This window comes from Hippocampus zosterae, chromosome 15, assembly GCF_025434085.1.
Source record: "Hippocampus zosterae strain Florida chromosome 15, ASM2543408v3, whole genome shotgun sequence".
Lineage (NCBI taxonomy): Eukaryota > Metazoa > Chordata > Actinopteri > Syngnathiformes > Syngnathidae > Hippocampus > Hippocampus zosterae.
This window is the reverse complement of record NC_067465.1, coordinates 17,072,759-17,088,908: the sequence shown is the minus strand read 5'-3', so window position 1 is coordinate 17,088,908 and position 16,150 is coordinate 17,072,759. Positions and strand designations below refer to the sequence as shown.

General features: G+C 43.1%; 1 protein-coding gene across 5 annotated transcripts in view; it reads left to right on the top strand.

The window, feature by feature from the left end:
• The window catches only part of LOC127616680 (cAMP-specific 3',5'-cyclic phosphodiesterase 4C-like), a 75,554-nt gene that overhangs the window by 50,130 nt on the left and 9,274 nt on the right, over positions 1-16,150 (top strand). For 4 of the 5 annotated variants that reach the window (XM_052088433.1, XM_052088432.1, XM_052088436.1 and 1 more), the window contains 6 exons: positions 10,945-11,139; positions 12,514-12,558; positions 13,440-13,476; positions 13,898-13,971; positions 14,082-14,134; positions 14,307-14,419. In XM_052088433.1, coding sequence (XP_051944393.1) covers positions 10,945-11,139; positions 12,514-12,558; positions 13,440-13,476; positions 13,898-13,971; positions 14,082-14,134; positions 14,307-14,419 — 517 coding nt within the window. The remainder of the gene's footprint in view (positions 1-10,944; positions 11,140-12,513; positions 12,559-13,439; positions 13,477-13,897; positions 13,972-14,081; positions 14,135-14,306; positions 14,420-16,150) is intronic. The other variant, XM_052088434.1, reaches the window with a different exon arrangement.

Genomic DNA, 16,150 nt, shown 5'->3' with positions numbered 1-16,150 from the left:
TGTGACACAAGTGCTTCGAGTGGTTTGCTGACTCACTCCACTGCTACACGAAAGAATCCCGGCCTACATACAATACATTAGAGATGCTTTCTTACATTGAGCAATCAATTATTACACACCATAACATGTATTCTAACAGTTTCATGGCTATTTCTGTGGACATTGCCTACCTGCATCACTTTTGTGTAAACTGTAGTGAGTTTTTTTTGGGTGTAATTTAGCAATAATTGGCCAAAGCAATAAAATAATTTGACTGCATTGACATTGAAGCATAAACTTCCTTTGTAATAAATAATCAGATCGAAGAAGTAACCTGCACGAGTATATGATAACTATTCCACCCCTCATATCCTTCAACATGCTTACACAGTAAAGTGTATCAGAGGTCACCGTGTGCGCCATGTGCAGGAGGGCAGGCGTCACAGCGGCGTGGTGTTGTTTTCCAAAGGAAAGATCTGAGGCTTGCGTCTGGCCTCTGGCTGCATACAGTAATAATTCTACACCAACACACACACGCGCGCGCACACACACACACACACACACACACACACACACACACTAGTGAGTTGGTGTGGTTTGGGCGCCACCTTAATCACAGTACACCGATCACACTCATGCAAACACACACTTTCTTCATTTACAGAACAGCTGCTCATTTTAAGTAGGTGCGTCATTATCCGATTACCTGTTTGAAAAACATGCAAATTGATCAGTTTTGGAACAGAAGCTATTTGTTGACTTTTTTTTCTTTTGCTGTCATATGACTGACTTAAAATTGTTACACAATGGGTTAAATAAACGCATGTCATTCTGTCCACGCGCAAAAGATTCCAGGAAATAACACAGCTAAAGAGAAATAAACGCTGTACAGTTAAAGACGAAGATTTCAACCAAAGCATTTTATTTTGTTGAACAAAAGTCAGCTAGCTTGATGCTATAATTGCAGGCAAAGAGAAATGAGCCTAGTTGTTCCAGTAATTATAAGTCTTCACACAACGTCTTAAGCACATTACCTCACCGCAATATAAAAAACATACAGTACTACAGTACTTAACCATATATATTGGATAAAAAAAGTCAACATGTTCAAATGTCAGGCTTTTCGTGATATTAAAAAGAAAAAAAGACCAAGATGAATCATTTCAAATCTTTTTCCACTATTAACATGACTTAGAACTGGTACAGCACATTTAAAGGAAAAGAATAAATATTTTAGAGAGGGAAAATAAAAACTAACAACCCAGATAATGTGGTTGAAGAAGTGGGCACACTCTATTATAATTGGGGATGCGGTCGTGTTTACAGTAAACACATGACATACAATCTCATGTTAAATGGGCGATAGCACACTCCTGCCACTCCTGCCACTATTTAAAGTACCTCAGATTAACCGGAAGTAAAGTTCAGATGTTCTAGTTGTCTTTCTTTTTTGTTAATTCTTCCTGGCAGAAGCCTGAAATTGTTTTGCTTACACTGATTGTCACTTTGAACTGTTCATAATTCTCCATCTACTCCATGAATGGCACAAATCTCAAAACTCTGACTAACCATTCTGTAGAAACCTATTTTATTAAAATGCCTAAGTGGGAGAGTGAATGATGAATCGCAATACAGCAGAGAAATGCTTTACGGGCCTAACTCTTATTCAGCCACATATCGGTCGTGATCACACACAAAAAAAGGTCAGTGAGGTAGTCAAACTAAACTGCTAGACTTGTTCACATTCATTCGAAGCATAGGCCACACCCTCTTTGTGAACAATGGATATACAGTACATGTAAAAGAGCAGTTGCATAAGAAGTGACCGTGCACAGCTGCCATTTAAACATGAGTAGCTTGCTACCCGGCTCTGTTTGTGTAGCAGAATTAGACCTCGGTTCTGATTTCTGTCCTGTTTTATTTAACACGGCGGATTAGTCTGTAAGGGAGAAAAGGGCACCTGAACATGAAGCTCCTTTGCCATTGTTCTCTGGCAATCTGTTCAGGTGAATAATTATCATTGGAAGAAGCAATATGCGAACCGCAGTGTAACTTTGAGGGTCTAAATAAAAGACGTGTTCAAAAATGGAATAATGAGCCTCCTCCCTCCATATAAAGTCTATCATGTGAAATGGGCAGCACAGCAGCACTTTGAGGGAATGACTAACCCAACTTTCATCTCTGGACCAGTCGTCTTCCCTGAGTAGCGTCCATCGCTCCTCCATTGAATAGACTTGAGCATGTATAATTCATTTCAATGTCATATGATAGAAGTAGAAAAACAAACTACGATAACATATTTGAAGCTACTGCCATCCCACTCTCGAGAAGGACAAACATGAATTCCAAAAAAGGAAGCTGTGCTTTACCCAGCGTTCGTCAACATGTTTTTGAAAAGCCATGAAATTGTCTCAGACAAATCCGAAATTGGTTCACTATTTCCATGCATCTATCCAGTTTCTATAACGCTCGTCAATGTTAGTCACAGGTGAGCTGGAACTTTTCCCAGTTGACTTTGGTTGAGTGATGGGCCACACCCTGGACAGGTCACCATCGTTCACGCTCACGTTCACACAATCTACCAGTTTATTTTATGGGCAAATAATTATACCGTTCATATGACTATTTACTATTTATTTGTATTTGTTACATTTATTTCATGATATAAAAGACAAAGCAGACATGTTTCCATTAAAAAATGGATTGAAAAGGAGCAGAGAAGAATACATCTAAATCTAAATGTTTAAGACTTAATAATGTACGGGCTCAGTGAGCCGCATTTAAAAACATGCAGCCTGTGCGCTATACCTGTACTACACAAACCTCTAATTTAGTACCTTGAACCCTTTCGGGTACAGTGGTTACTATTGTGGTCAGCTGATCATGTTGTCAGGTTACAGGGTGAATGAAAGGGTCAAATAAAGCTAGCATGGATGTTTTTATAATGTGTTAAGCAAACTCAGGCAAGCACAGGGAGAACATACATCCTCCACATCGGACGGCTAAACCTCAGAACTGTGCAGGACGTGCTAACCTCTCGCCTACTGCACTCCAAAAATCTGATTAAAAAAAAAAAACTAATACTATTACATTTCAATCAAGAAGCGGTCAAGTTCTTCCACACAGTGAAGCAAAGAATTGTGAAAGGTGGGTGTCGGGAGCAAAAGATACGGAAATAATGAATGAAGGATGACAGCTCGCCCCACTAAAGCGGCGCGTAGCCTCTCCTGCACTTGCTTGTTCGCTCCTGTGCTTTAACTCCCCCAGAAGGGACTGGCGTTGGCGTGACAGGTGGTGACGCAGGCAGGGTGTCCGATATCAGGGCCACTGACAGGGTGCCATCAATCACACCTTTTACCGGTCAGCCTCTTATGTAACCAACTGCGTAATGCAGTTCCCTCATTACATTCTTTCTTGTTTTTTTTTGTTGTTGTTTTTTTTGTCAAAGGCATGTTGCGACAACAGATTGATCAGTGATAATGATCAGTCGCCATGGCATGTCTTACGTGCACTCACTTTGGATCTTATACTGCCCTTTATGACAACGTGAGTAAGCTGAATATTTTTTGCCGATTTGGAATGATATGCAGGACAAGCGCAGTACCTCATTAATATTACAGTTTTGAGTAAGTACAAAATTAGTTATTTTCTTTAATGCATGTTTCTGGTTCAACAGTTTGTGCCGTCCTTGAATGTTTTTTTATGCGAGAACCCTTTGCGCTGAGGGGGGAAAAATACAGCATGTGCTTCCTGTTTTGTTTGCTTCAAACCCTTTGGATAGTGGATGTTTTATACATGCATTGAAAAATTGAATATATTAGGAACATGGGGCCCGGTAGTCCAGTGGTTTGCATGTCGGCTTCACAGTGCAGAGGTACCGGGTTCGATTCCAGCTCCGGCCTCCCTGTGTGGAGTTTGCATGTTCTCCCCGGGCCTGCGTGGGTTTTCCCCGGGTGCTACGGTTTCCTCCCACACTCCAAAAAAATGCATGGCAGGCTGAGTGAACACTCTAAATCAGGGGTGCCCAAACTTTTTGGATCAAAGATCTACTTTTCGATCAACTAACCTCCCGGGATCTACCCTTACCGGCGCGCGCATGCGCATGCGCACATGCACAAACACACACACACACGCACGCATGCACGCACGCACGCGCACACACACACACACGCACACACGCCATGATGAGAAACAGCCTGAAACAGAGGCATGCCACGCACTTTTGCAGCCTGTTAACTATAGTAGCTAAGACGTACCGTTTTAAAGTGCTTCCCTGGGCCCTCCTAGATTCCTATTCTTTGCTCGTGCCCTCGGTGAATTGTACAAGAAGCAAACTCTGAATGAGAATCATAACGATAAAAGATTTAGCGCAACAGCTCTGATCACAAGCTGCAATTGCTAACTCCTGAGCGGTAACAACTTCCGGAGCCATAATCACGCGCCACCGTAAATTTAAGATTTACCTGCTTTATTTTTTTTTTTTTTTTAATTGTGAAAATGAAACTTATAAGATAATTAGGGTGCAGTGTATATTAACACAAAAAATATATTACTAACATGTGCAAAGACACACAAATGGTTGTTTGTTTTTTTTCTTCTCGACACTCCTCGGATCTACTTGGGACCTGTCTTAGATTTACCGGTAGATCAGGATCAATCTAATGGGCACCCCTGCTCTAAATTGTCCCTTGCTGTGAGTGTGAGCGCGAATGGTTGTTCGTTTCTGTGTGCCCTGCGATTGGCTGGCAACCAGTTCAGGGTGAACCCCACCTACTGCCCGTAGACAGCTGGAATAGGCTCCAGCACCCCTGGCGACCCTAGTGAAGATAATGCGGTTTGGGAAATGAATGAATCAATTTATATTGCATGTATTTAGAGTATGTATCTTTATTGTCATGCATCTGGATAGGAGGTGCGTGGCCCTATATGCCCCCACCCCCCAGTGGCACTGATGAAAAATTGTGCCCCCCCCTACCCCCTCCAGCATGATGGAGGGGGTAGTCACATCTATGGACTCCTAATTGTCCATAGATGTGAATGGTTGTTTGTCTGCATATGCCTTGCGAGTGACTGGTGACCAGTTCAGGGTATACCCCAGCTCTTGCCCAGTGTCAGCTCGGATTGGCTACAGCTCACTTGCAAACCCCCGCCTCACAAGGACAAGCTCAATAGAACGTGGATGGATCAATGTTGTGCAATTATATGAGATTTTGCCCTTATTTCTGGAAAAGTAAAACGCCACCGGGAACTACAACCTCAATATTGAACATTGTCTAAATTCATACCTTTCTGACCGCAACAATTATAAGCTTTAAGAGTCATTTTTTCATCAGTTTGTGAGGATTTCCAACATAAGCATTCCACTAAGTGTCTTTACATTTTAATCATAAGTGGCAAGTCTTGCAGTACCTCTTATGCCCAGTAGAGGGACTCCTTGACAATGCTCAAAACTGGTACTTTGAGAATTTGTGGGAAATTGCGTGCACGAGTGTGAACATCCATGTATCACTACGGTTGCGTTCGAGACCAACCCGCAATAGCTGAAAATCTCTTAATATAGAGACGCCATAATAAAAACCTTTTAAATCCCCCCCCTCCCCCCATGAGTTCAACCCATGTAAGCTTATTAAAACACATAAACACTTTTACCAAAGCAATCTGGTCTCTCCCTTGCTCCTATAGTTCTCCAAATATGAGGCAAAGTGTACTTGCTGCAAGCTCTTTATTTGACTCCTCCAGTTAAAGTAAGTAAGTACTGTAAGGCTGACCCAAAAAGCAAAGGATCATCAAACATTTTATATTGAAACAGCCAAACCGTGTTTAACATGCCTGGCCGATGAAACTCTGCTTGCTTCATGCAAACATATTTAAGAAACAGCACAGACGGGATAAGAGAAATTTGCATTGATGGTACTGCAACCGAATACCTTCAAACAATTGCTACTTTGACCAATAACACAGAAACAAAGCAGACAACAATACTGACAAGCTTATATTATCTGTGCTCAGAAGCAACCACAACTATTAAGGGAGCTGACAGTGTTTTGCGGTATAAAACCTGCTTTTTCATTCGACTATTTTATCAGCAGTTTTTTTGTACTCCATTGCCCAGGGGCATGGTAAAAGGGCTCAGAATGTAAAGGGTTAACCACAGCAACAATGTTCATGTTTGGTCTTCATCCGGATTGAAACCAGCCCTCTGGTCCTCAAGCCAGCTGTCGTTCCAATTTCAGTGCTTTGCTTGCCTTAACCTCTCCTCTCACATGAACACTTTGAGACAGTAATTCATGCCTTTGTCACACCCCGGCTCGATTACTGCAATGCCCTGTACTTTGGAGTCAGCCAGTCCTCCATTAAGCGCCTTCAGCTGGTCCAGAATCGCCTCTTGACTGGTACTCGTAAGAGGGAGCATATAACTCCTACTCTGGCATCCCTTCACTGGCTCCCCATTCGTTTTAGTTATTTTCAAGATCCTCCTCTTTGTTTTCAAATCTCTGAATAATCTCGCGCCACCTTACCTCTCTGAGCTCATCCGACCCCTACACACCTGCCCGGCGCCTCAGGTCTGTGGACCAGTCTTTGTTAGAAGTACCAAGAACTAAACTGAGGCTCAGAGGGGATCGAGCCTTTTCTGTTGCTGGTCCCTCTCTCTGGAATGACCTCCCACTGAACATTCGGCAAGCCTCCTCGCTGCCCATCTTTAAAGCCCTCCTCAAAACTCACTTGTATTCTTTGGCGTTTGACTCAGAATGACTTAAATTTGTTCTTGATTTTACTGCTTGGTGCTTTCTACCGCTTTTATTACCATTTCGTCTTACTGTTTATTGTGTTTGTTAAATCGCTCCATGTACAGCACTTTGTATGCAGCGATGGCTGTTTGAAAGTGCTCTATAAATACTGTTGACTTGACTTGACTTAATTAGCATGGCGAACTGTAGCAAACAAACGTGTCAAAACAGTAGCCTTTGAACTTAGTGTTCCTGTCTTTGTAAAGAAAGACTTTTTGATGCGACTTGCGAGGACCTCACTGTAACTGTAACTATATTTAAAGTAGCGGCTTCCGTAACCTTTTTCCATTTTCCCAATCATTATTTTCTTCACCATTTTATTGTTATTACTATCCAAAGGACTACAATCATTGGCCTTAGCCCAAAGTCAACAGTGATAGGTTTTCATCATTTTGAAATCATCCTATCATTTTGGTGCCTTATTGACCACTCCTTGAGTTGTGTGGAATTCAGTGTTGTGCCGAGCCTTCGTCCGCTCGCCTGTGTTGAACTCAAAACAAACGAGCACAAGCAAAAAAAGTACATAAATAAATAAAAATGGAAGTTAACTGGCAGTGAGCGAAAGTCGTGGGCGATGTTTTGATCTGTGGGCTAATTTTAGCTCAGCATGGGCTTCAAATAGAAACCTCCCCATTCGTATGTATGAATAGATGGGGTTGGGGAGGAACCCATTCTGGGGTGCAGCGGGAGAACAGAGCGGATAGAGGAAGGGGGATCAGGGGGGCCTGTGTACTCTACCTGAAATCCGATTTTTAGCTCCCACGATTCCACTCTCGGTCTGTTCTCCCACGCGAGGGAGGCTAAATTTAGCTGCTTGGAAGCAGAAGCGTGTTGCCGGACCAAAAATAGAAACGAGTTTATGGTCAGAGCATGCGGGAACAGTGAGGGTTGTCGCATCATACGCAAGGAGAGAAGGAGACAGTTGGAGAAAAATAGCTGATGGAGAGTGGCGAGCAGGAGATGATGCCCAAACGCAGGGCACACATTGACAAACAACCATTCACGCTCACAATCACACCTTGGGAAAAAATTTAGCGCGTATAATTAACCATGCTTGTTTTTGGAATGTGGAACTCGGAGCGCCTGGAGAAAACCAACACAGGAGAAGGAGAACATGCAAACGCCACACAAGAAGGTTGGATTCGAAGCCATGCTGTCTGCACTGTGAGGCTAACTAAATTCAGTGCTTCAGAAGCGAAAGCCACATGTTTCAATGTCACTGTGTGTGTGATCAAGCCACAGATTTGTTTACATCACTTTTGTGATGTGATTTTATCCCTTCACGACTCTTATTGACACTACATTTGTTTGGTAGAATTCTGTAAAATTGTCATTGTGAAGGCTTAAAAGCATGCAAGCCAATGTTTTCAGTAAGTGAACAACTCTACTTGTAGTAGATAATGAACCTTTTTTTCATATTCATTCACGGTTCATTTGCCTTTATTTTAGCATCGGTCCAACCTATTAGACCAAAACATTTATGTCTTATAAATCTGATATTTTAATTTAACTGTCAGACAGATCAATATATTGTCTGGTTGTTCAAAAATACATAGGAAGAAGACATTGAAAAACTAATCGCGTATGAATTCGCAATTGCAGTATTGGGGAAAAAAATCTGAATGAGATTCTTTTTCTAAATCGTTGAACATCTTTTTCATAACGACACTGCACTGCATTGTACCAAAACAAGAATTAGGCTGGACACATGGCATATTGGTTGTGTGCCTTGAAGATGTATCCAAATATTTTCGAATGTCCTTGAAAAACTTTTTGACATTACGCACTTTGAAAGCTCATCACACAAGCCTCTACTTTTGTCTTGCTCGCTCCTCTGCACCGCCCCTCGCTGTCCTCCCGCTGACTCCTCTGCTACATCTATTGCAGTCAGTAGATCTGAAGCTGTCACATGAATGGAGCGGCGAGGGCTGTTATGTAATAGCCAGTAACACAGCAGCGTCTTGTCCTCATGCATGCAGCACCCTCATTGGTTAGCGGATCTGGAGGAGGGAGGATGGGAAGATAAGATTTTCCTTTTTTTTTTTTTGCATATTGCAGCTCCTACTGCTGTTTATTACAATGCAATGGTAAAAATCATGGTATCTTTAAACTACCACAGCAGACGTTTGCGGTTGTAGATCACATGCATTGGTTCGGAAATTTGAGTCATTTAGTCATTAACATTCATCAATGGCCTCCTACACACTTAATCAAAACAAACACAACCCCCCTCCCACCTCCCACCACCACCACACACAAGAAATAAACATTTATATATGTATGTATAAATGATATGTATTTAAACAAAATGTTCACCCAATCATATGATTTCATTGAATGCTAGCTTAATGTGATGCAAACGGACATACTGTGGATGTTTAAACTATTGCTCCCTTAACACACACTTAGCAGCAACACTTAGAAACAGCAAAAGACTGTGAAGCATTGTGTATTTAATCCTTTAATGCACCCTGATAATAAGCTTTCCACTGTAGTAACCGCTGTCCCTGAAAGAGTTAATCGGCGAAATGTTCAACCAAACCATATCATTGTATCTAATGAAAGTCCACTAGCTAAATTCTGAGATGCTAAACACGAGTGAGGCACTAACAGCTATAAGCGTAGATGCTACGGTACTTCCAAACCTAAAAATAACTGCTCGTGAACACACGTGGACTAACTTTACATTTGTGATTGTCTGGTCAAGGTTTAAGGATTGCGTTGCCCTTCCGAGTGTGGATCAATTCCAGCAATGTGCCCAGCCTGTGAAGAAGGCACGAGCTTGACAAAGCTGCATCTTGTCAGATCAGGAGGAAGTCCCCCTTGCCTATTTTTAGCCCCTCACTCTCCTATGAACTCAAGCTTGTGCACGCAGGTCTAATGATGTTCAGCTATTTTTATACCTCCCCTTTTATGACATGAAGTTTCACAGCCTCAACGTTGTTTGAGTGCTCTTGACACAGCTGTTGTCTATTGTGGCATGTATACACTCTTAATTACAGTGTTCCCCCACGATATTGCTGTTCTCTGTTCGCACCCACCCATCCAACCTTTTCTTAAATTTATTTATTTATTTATTTTGCAGCACCAGCATACTAACAGTCTATTTTGATTGCAGATTTTTACCTGTGGTGGGTGGATCGGGAAGCCATCCCAGGATAAATGGGCATTCACTGAATCTCCTCTGAACTTTCATTGTTCTGATAAATGCTTTCATGAAGTTGTCCTCAACTATTATACACACGGAAAAATAAATGCTGCATCCTATAACAAGCTGTATTCAACCGTACAATTGCCAGGACTGAGACTTTTCGACCTCGCAAATACTTCTGATGGATGGATGGACAGACGGACTGAATATTCTGGCTCATTTTGATGTTTGTTGTTAAGATAAGATAAGATATCCTTTATTCTTCCCACACCGGGGAAATTTACAGCCTCCAGCAGCAAGAATGTATGTAGAAAGAAGAAAGGAGAAAGAGAAAAAAAACCCAACAAACATCTTTCAATTATATACAATATGAACACAAATGGATAAATCGCAGTACTATTTACGATTTTCCTTCACATCATTTAATTATTATTATTATTATGATTGTTATTTTTTATTCATCAGCCTGACAGCAGTCGGTAGGAACGAGCGTCGGTATCTCTCCTTCTTGCAGCGCGGGTGTAACAGTCTTACACCACACTGAACAGACTTAAGAGCCTCAAGTGCTCTTTCTTTCTTCTCCCCTTTTTGGATTTGCAGATTAAAGTCTGTTTGTTAGATGCTAGTTTGTGATATTTTCATTCGGGACTCTGTGTTTAATATCCACTTTAGTGTCCTGTTGCCACTGGAATTTTCTCCACTGTCCACCAAATTTGGAACTGAGATCATCACCGTTTTTAGCCAGCTCTCGTCATCACAAAGTGAAGAAAAAAACCCGCGTACTGAGCAAGCACTCTGCAGGCGCTGTAATATTGCGAACTTGATGTCAAGTCATGCACCTCATGAAAAAATATATATATATTTTTGATTGGCTGGCAACCAGTTCAGGGTGTCCCCTGTTTACTGCCCAAAGACCGCTGGGATAGGCTCCAGCACCCCCCCCCCCACTCCCCACGACCCTTTTGAGGATAAAGCAGATCGGAAAATGAATGTTTCAATCTTGTCTCTTTCTCTGTCTGTCTGCAGCTTTGATGTGGAGAATGGCTTGTCGGCGGGGCGCAGTCCAATGGACGCTCAAGCCAGCCCGAACTCTGGTGGTCTGGTCTTACAGGGCAACTTTCCTCACAGCCAGCGACGAGAATCGTTCCTCTACCGCTCCGACTCGGACTTTGACCTGTCATCCAAAGTTCCTTTGAGAAATGCCTCCGCAACGAGTGACTTGTAAGTTTATGTGTTGCACATCTGATTACCAGGTAAATTGTGAATGTATGTATTTACCAGGTCAATTAAGTATGACAACTTTATTCTGACTTTTCACTTACCTGTGTGCTGTGGTGTATACGGTCTTAATTGGAAGCAATTAAAACTACAGTTGAATCTCAGGCGGCCCGGTAGCACGTCGGCTTCACAGTGCAGAGGTACCGGGTTCAATTCCAGCTCCGGCCTCCCTGTGTGGAGTTTGCATGTTCTCCCCGGGCCTGCGTGGGTTTTCTCCGGGTGCTCCGGTTTCCTCCCACATTCCAAAAACGTGCGTGCCAGGCTGATTGAACATTCTAAATTGTCCCTAGGTGTGAGTGTGAGCGTGGATGGTTGTTCGTCTCTGTGTGCCCTGTGATTGGCTGGCAACCGATTCAGGGTGCCCCCCGCCTACTGCCCGGAGACAGCTGGGATAGGCTCCAGCACCCCCCGCGACCCTAGTGAGGATCAAGCGGTTCAGAAGATGAATGAATGAATGAATGAATGAATGAGTTGAATCTCAATTCAACGGTCACATAACCTTTGGCAAAGTTATGGTGCTGAAAACAAACAAAAACAAAGCAGAACATGACAGGGCTCACTCAAGTCATGACCACTCATAGCCGGCTCACCTGTTTTCTGAGTTTGGACCAGAGACCTTTGCAAACTAAGCCCTGATTGGTCATCACCTGAGCCCTGAGCAACTGCGATGCAAAATCCACCCCCCCCCCCCCTCCCCGAGATGGATGAAAATGGCTTGATTTTGTTGAATAATTCACATTCCGCAACCAGAATATCGTGTTTCGACTAGTTGGGCTGAATAGAATATAGTGTCAGGAAAATGTTGGCCTTCAAAACACGCATACTACAGTACACGTTATAAAACCTACTTCTTTGCATTCCCTTTTTTACTCTGTTAACATTTTTTAATTGAAGAATGTGCTATTTTGCTTCATGTAACAAAAGTAATGGTGGAGTTTTTTGGGGGGAGGGACGGTGCTGCAATGGATTGATTGCATTCCAATTCATTTTGATTCGGAAAATTGATTTCAGTAAATTGAGTCATGGAGCAAGTTCAACGAGTCAATCCAAGTAGCGCTGTATACCTCAATAGATGTTCTAACGATTTGCTGCTCTTGATATGAAAGTTTCATTGGATTAATTTAGTTTTCAACTTGCTGTGGGTGCCATTTATTCAACTTGTCCCTCAATGTCCGAATAAATAAGCTGTGCATCCATTTCAAGTTCGCAAACAGAAAGTCAAGGGGCCTTTTTTGTCTGCACGCTTGATGCACACAGTGAAATACTTGAAACAACGGCAGGCTCCTTTCACTACTTCACGACTGTCTGTTTTTCAAGGGAAGAAAGCTTGAAGCACTGGGAAGTCAACTGGTTGTCATCTCGGTGAGAGCAACAGGAAAAAAAATCTGATGAAATCGCTGATTTCCGTCCCTTCTTGTCTTCCCTGTTAGACAGCTTCATGACCGACTCACTCCCACTTTCCTCCTGCCAAAAGTGACTAAAACCTTGACTGAATAAAATTTAATTCACCTTCGATCCCTTTGGTTCCCCTAAACGCTGTATTATTTTTTGATTTGTGTGTGCATGGCGTTTATTTTGTGTTTGTTTTAGCAAAAAGGAGCCACATGTTGTTGGTCTGACTAATATTCCATCCACCCTGTTTTGTTCCCTCACCAAACATCAGCAGCGCATGGACCATTTTCTTGATGTGACAGTTGTCATCAAAAAAAAAAATGCAACCTGTCCATTACTCATTCATGTTTTCCTTCATGGCATAAAATGTTCTTATTTCCTCCAATTCAACACATTAGACTTCATGTCTACATTGCAGTGACTCAATGAACGGCTGCGTCAAAACAAAATGTCGAAGTAATTGCCAGTCAAAGAGTTTTGGACACGATGTGTTTTACACTTAAGAATATGTGGTCAGTTAATGTTAATGTGTGTTATTTACATTGTGATACTTTGTCTGATGAAGGCAAACTGAATTGTTGTCTTATCTGAACATTAGACTGACCTTTTTGTTTGTTTGTTTTATTACACACTGATAATATGGTAGAATTATTATATATCAGTTTAATTTCAATATATTGGTGCTTTTGTAGTTTGTAGTGTTTTACGACTACACTGCGTCATACCCAGCAGTGTTTCCGATTATACTGTTCTTCATTAAATAAACAGTACTTGTGCAATAAATGCCGCTTCTTTTAGACCCTTCTGTGTTTTGTATTGATTCATCTCGTGTTTCTTCTGTCCTCATGCAGACATACAGAAGACATGATTGTCACACCATTTGCACAGGTGAGGCCTGAAGATGAAAACACATGGCATTGGGATTACCCAGGGAGCACAAGACAAAAAATGGGCTCCATGTGCACAGCACAGAGGTCGTGCTCACTGAATAAAGTGAAAAATAAATGTTATGCCAAGATGGAGTGAGTCGCTGATGGTGTAGTGGTATTCTCGCCTGACTTGTGTGCAGGCAGTGTGGGATCCATTCCCACTCAGTATGGATGTGGGTGTGAATGGTGGTTTATCTACAGTATGTATGTGCCCTGCAACTGGCTGGCGACCAGTTCAGGGTGTAGCCTGCTTTCTGCCTGAAGTCACCTAGAAGAGGCTCCAGCGATTCACCGTGACCCTCTTCGGGATAATGGGTGTTGAAAACGGATGGACGTATGGATGCGGGGATGGATTGATGATGTGCTCATTCATTTTGCAGGTCCTCGCCAGCCTGAGGACAGTCCGAAGTAACTTTGCTGTCATAGCTGGCCAGCAAGATCGTCCAGCCAGCAAGTAAGCCTTTTTGAGGAAAAGTCCCTTCTGTCTGCACTGCAGACGTGCAACCGACCGCAAAATACAATCACGTTGTTGTGAAATAAATGGAAGTCAATCTGTGTCCGCAGAACCCGATCTTCTGGCAGCAACCCGCCATCCATGTGCAATACCAGTCTGGCAGGTCAGTGCCCGCGTTCTGTTGGCTAGTGGCTGTATCTAGTTCCGGTATCTCAGTCAAGTTGTCAAACTATTTTATTGACACCAATCCCTACAAAGAGAGGCCCAGGCATCACAGTGCATGGATGGGAGTTGAGTCTGTCCCATAATAACCTCACTATGTTGTCCTGGAGCAGAGGAGCCTCACCAGCAGTTAGCCATCGAGACTCTGGATGAACTGGACTGGTGTCTGGAGCAGCTGGAGACCCTGAAAACCCGGCACTCTGTCAGCGAAATGGCCTCTAACAAGGTAAGTGTGCAAGCAACGCATCACATGTCACTGCTAACATTTTGGTCACAGCACGGGGGTCCATTCCCACTCCATCATTATACAACAGTCTCCTGCAAAAGTAGTGGAATGGTAAGGTCAATTCATTTGATTTTGTTGGACGTGGACGTATCAACCACTTCAAGTTTTATCCTGTTGATGCCTAAACATCACGCATCAGCACATACCATTGTTGTGCCATTCCCCTTACGGGGAAGATGTTACAGTGGTGCCACGCCCACGGATTGCACTTTTCGCGGACTCGCTACATGGCAGATTTTTTTTTAAGCGCAATTTTTTACGGCTTGTAATCCACATTGTGTCCTAATTGACTTCCTGTATTCTTGACAGCGTAATTCTGCGTGCTGTTTTTTACAGCAAAATGTGAGAAAGTCTGAATGGTGAGTTTTACGGCCTTACAACTTCTAGTTGAAAAAAAATCCTACTTTTCGGATTTCACCAATGGTGGGTTGTTTTTGGAACAACCCGCCCTCCCCCTCGCCACTATAAACAAGGGAGTACCGTATTTGATGTTCCCCTTTGTGTATCGCTACAGTGGCCAAAATCGAGTGATCAAAGTCTTTCACTAAGTCCAGTAATGGCATGCGATGTTTGTTCACCATTACCTATACAAAGCCATAAGAGCATCCATCGCTGTCCCATGGAAGGAGGAAGAGGTTTCCTCCATGAATGAGCAGGAGGCCTTCGTGCATGCAACTAGAGGCAAGACGCACACCCTTCCCCCCCACTCGTACAGAAAAATGTGAATGAGGATGAAACGGCATCCCCTCCATCCAACCCCCTCACATCCCTCTCCTCTCCTTCCCCCGCCTCCCGACCCACTTCCCTTTTTCCCGGGACCCTAGCTCAACATTGGCATGATTCCTACAATTGGACCGGTCAATCGTTGCAACACGTACACACACACACACACGTCACCACGTACGGTATATTGTCTGACCTTACATACGTCATGCCAACTACTGCACACGCTCACGCGGCAGAATCATGGGTTCCTCGCTCACTCAATGAGCAGCATCAGTCAATGGGTGAGAATGATCGACGGTGACACTTGAGGAGAAGGGCGCAGGCACGCGCTCAGCCGAATGAGCGTTGTTTCCGCATCACTGACAACTTTATCAAACAATTTCAGTCAAGAAAAAAGGATGTGTGGATAGGGTGCAAGTGAGCCCTCCAAGTGCTTTGTGGACACCTCGCTTCATGTTGCCTATTACCACATGCAGTACAATTGAATGTGCTGTCTCCAGTTGGCGTGGTTAATTTACTGCACCATGAAAGCATGTACAGGATGTATACATACAAACCATATGTACATATGTAATGTGTGTGTGTGTGTGTGTGTGTGCGTGTGCGTGTGCGTGTGTGTATGTGTGTGTGTGTGCGTGCTTGTGTGTGTGTGTGTGTGTGTGTGTGTGTCCTCACATTATTGTGGTGCGTGATGTACTATTTTTATTTTTGGCTTCATGAATGAACACCCCCACCACCATCATCACCACTCTTTTCTTTCAACATTTTTCTTCATATCATCTTCAAACTTGGAGCACATGGTGCATTTCCCAACCTCCAGCACCAACATGCTGGGCCCCTCCCACTTTGTGTCGCTTTTGACCAATGAGAGCGCTGCGGCTCTCCTGGGCTCTGCTGCAGCACTGGGATGATTGGCTGCTATTCTTAGACCATTTTTTTGGAGGG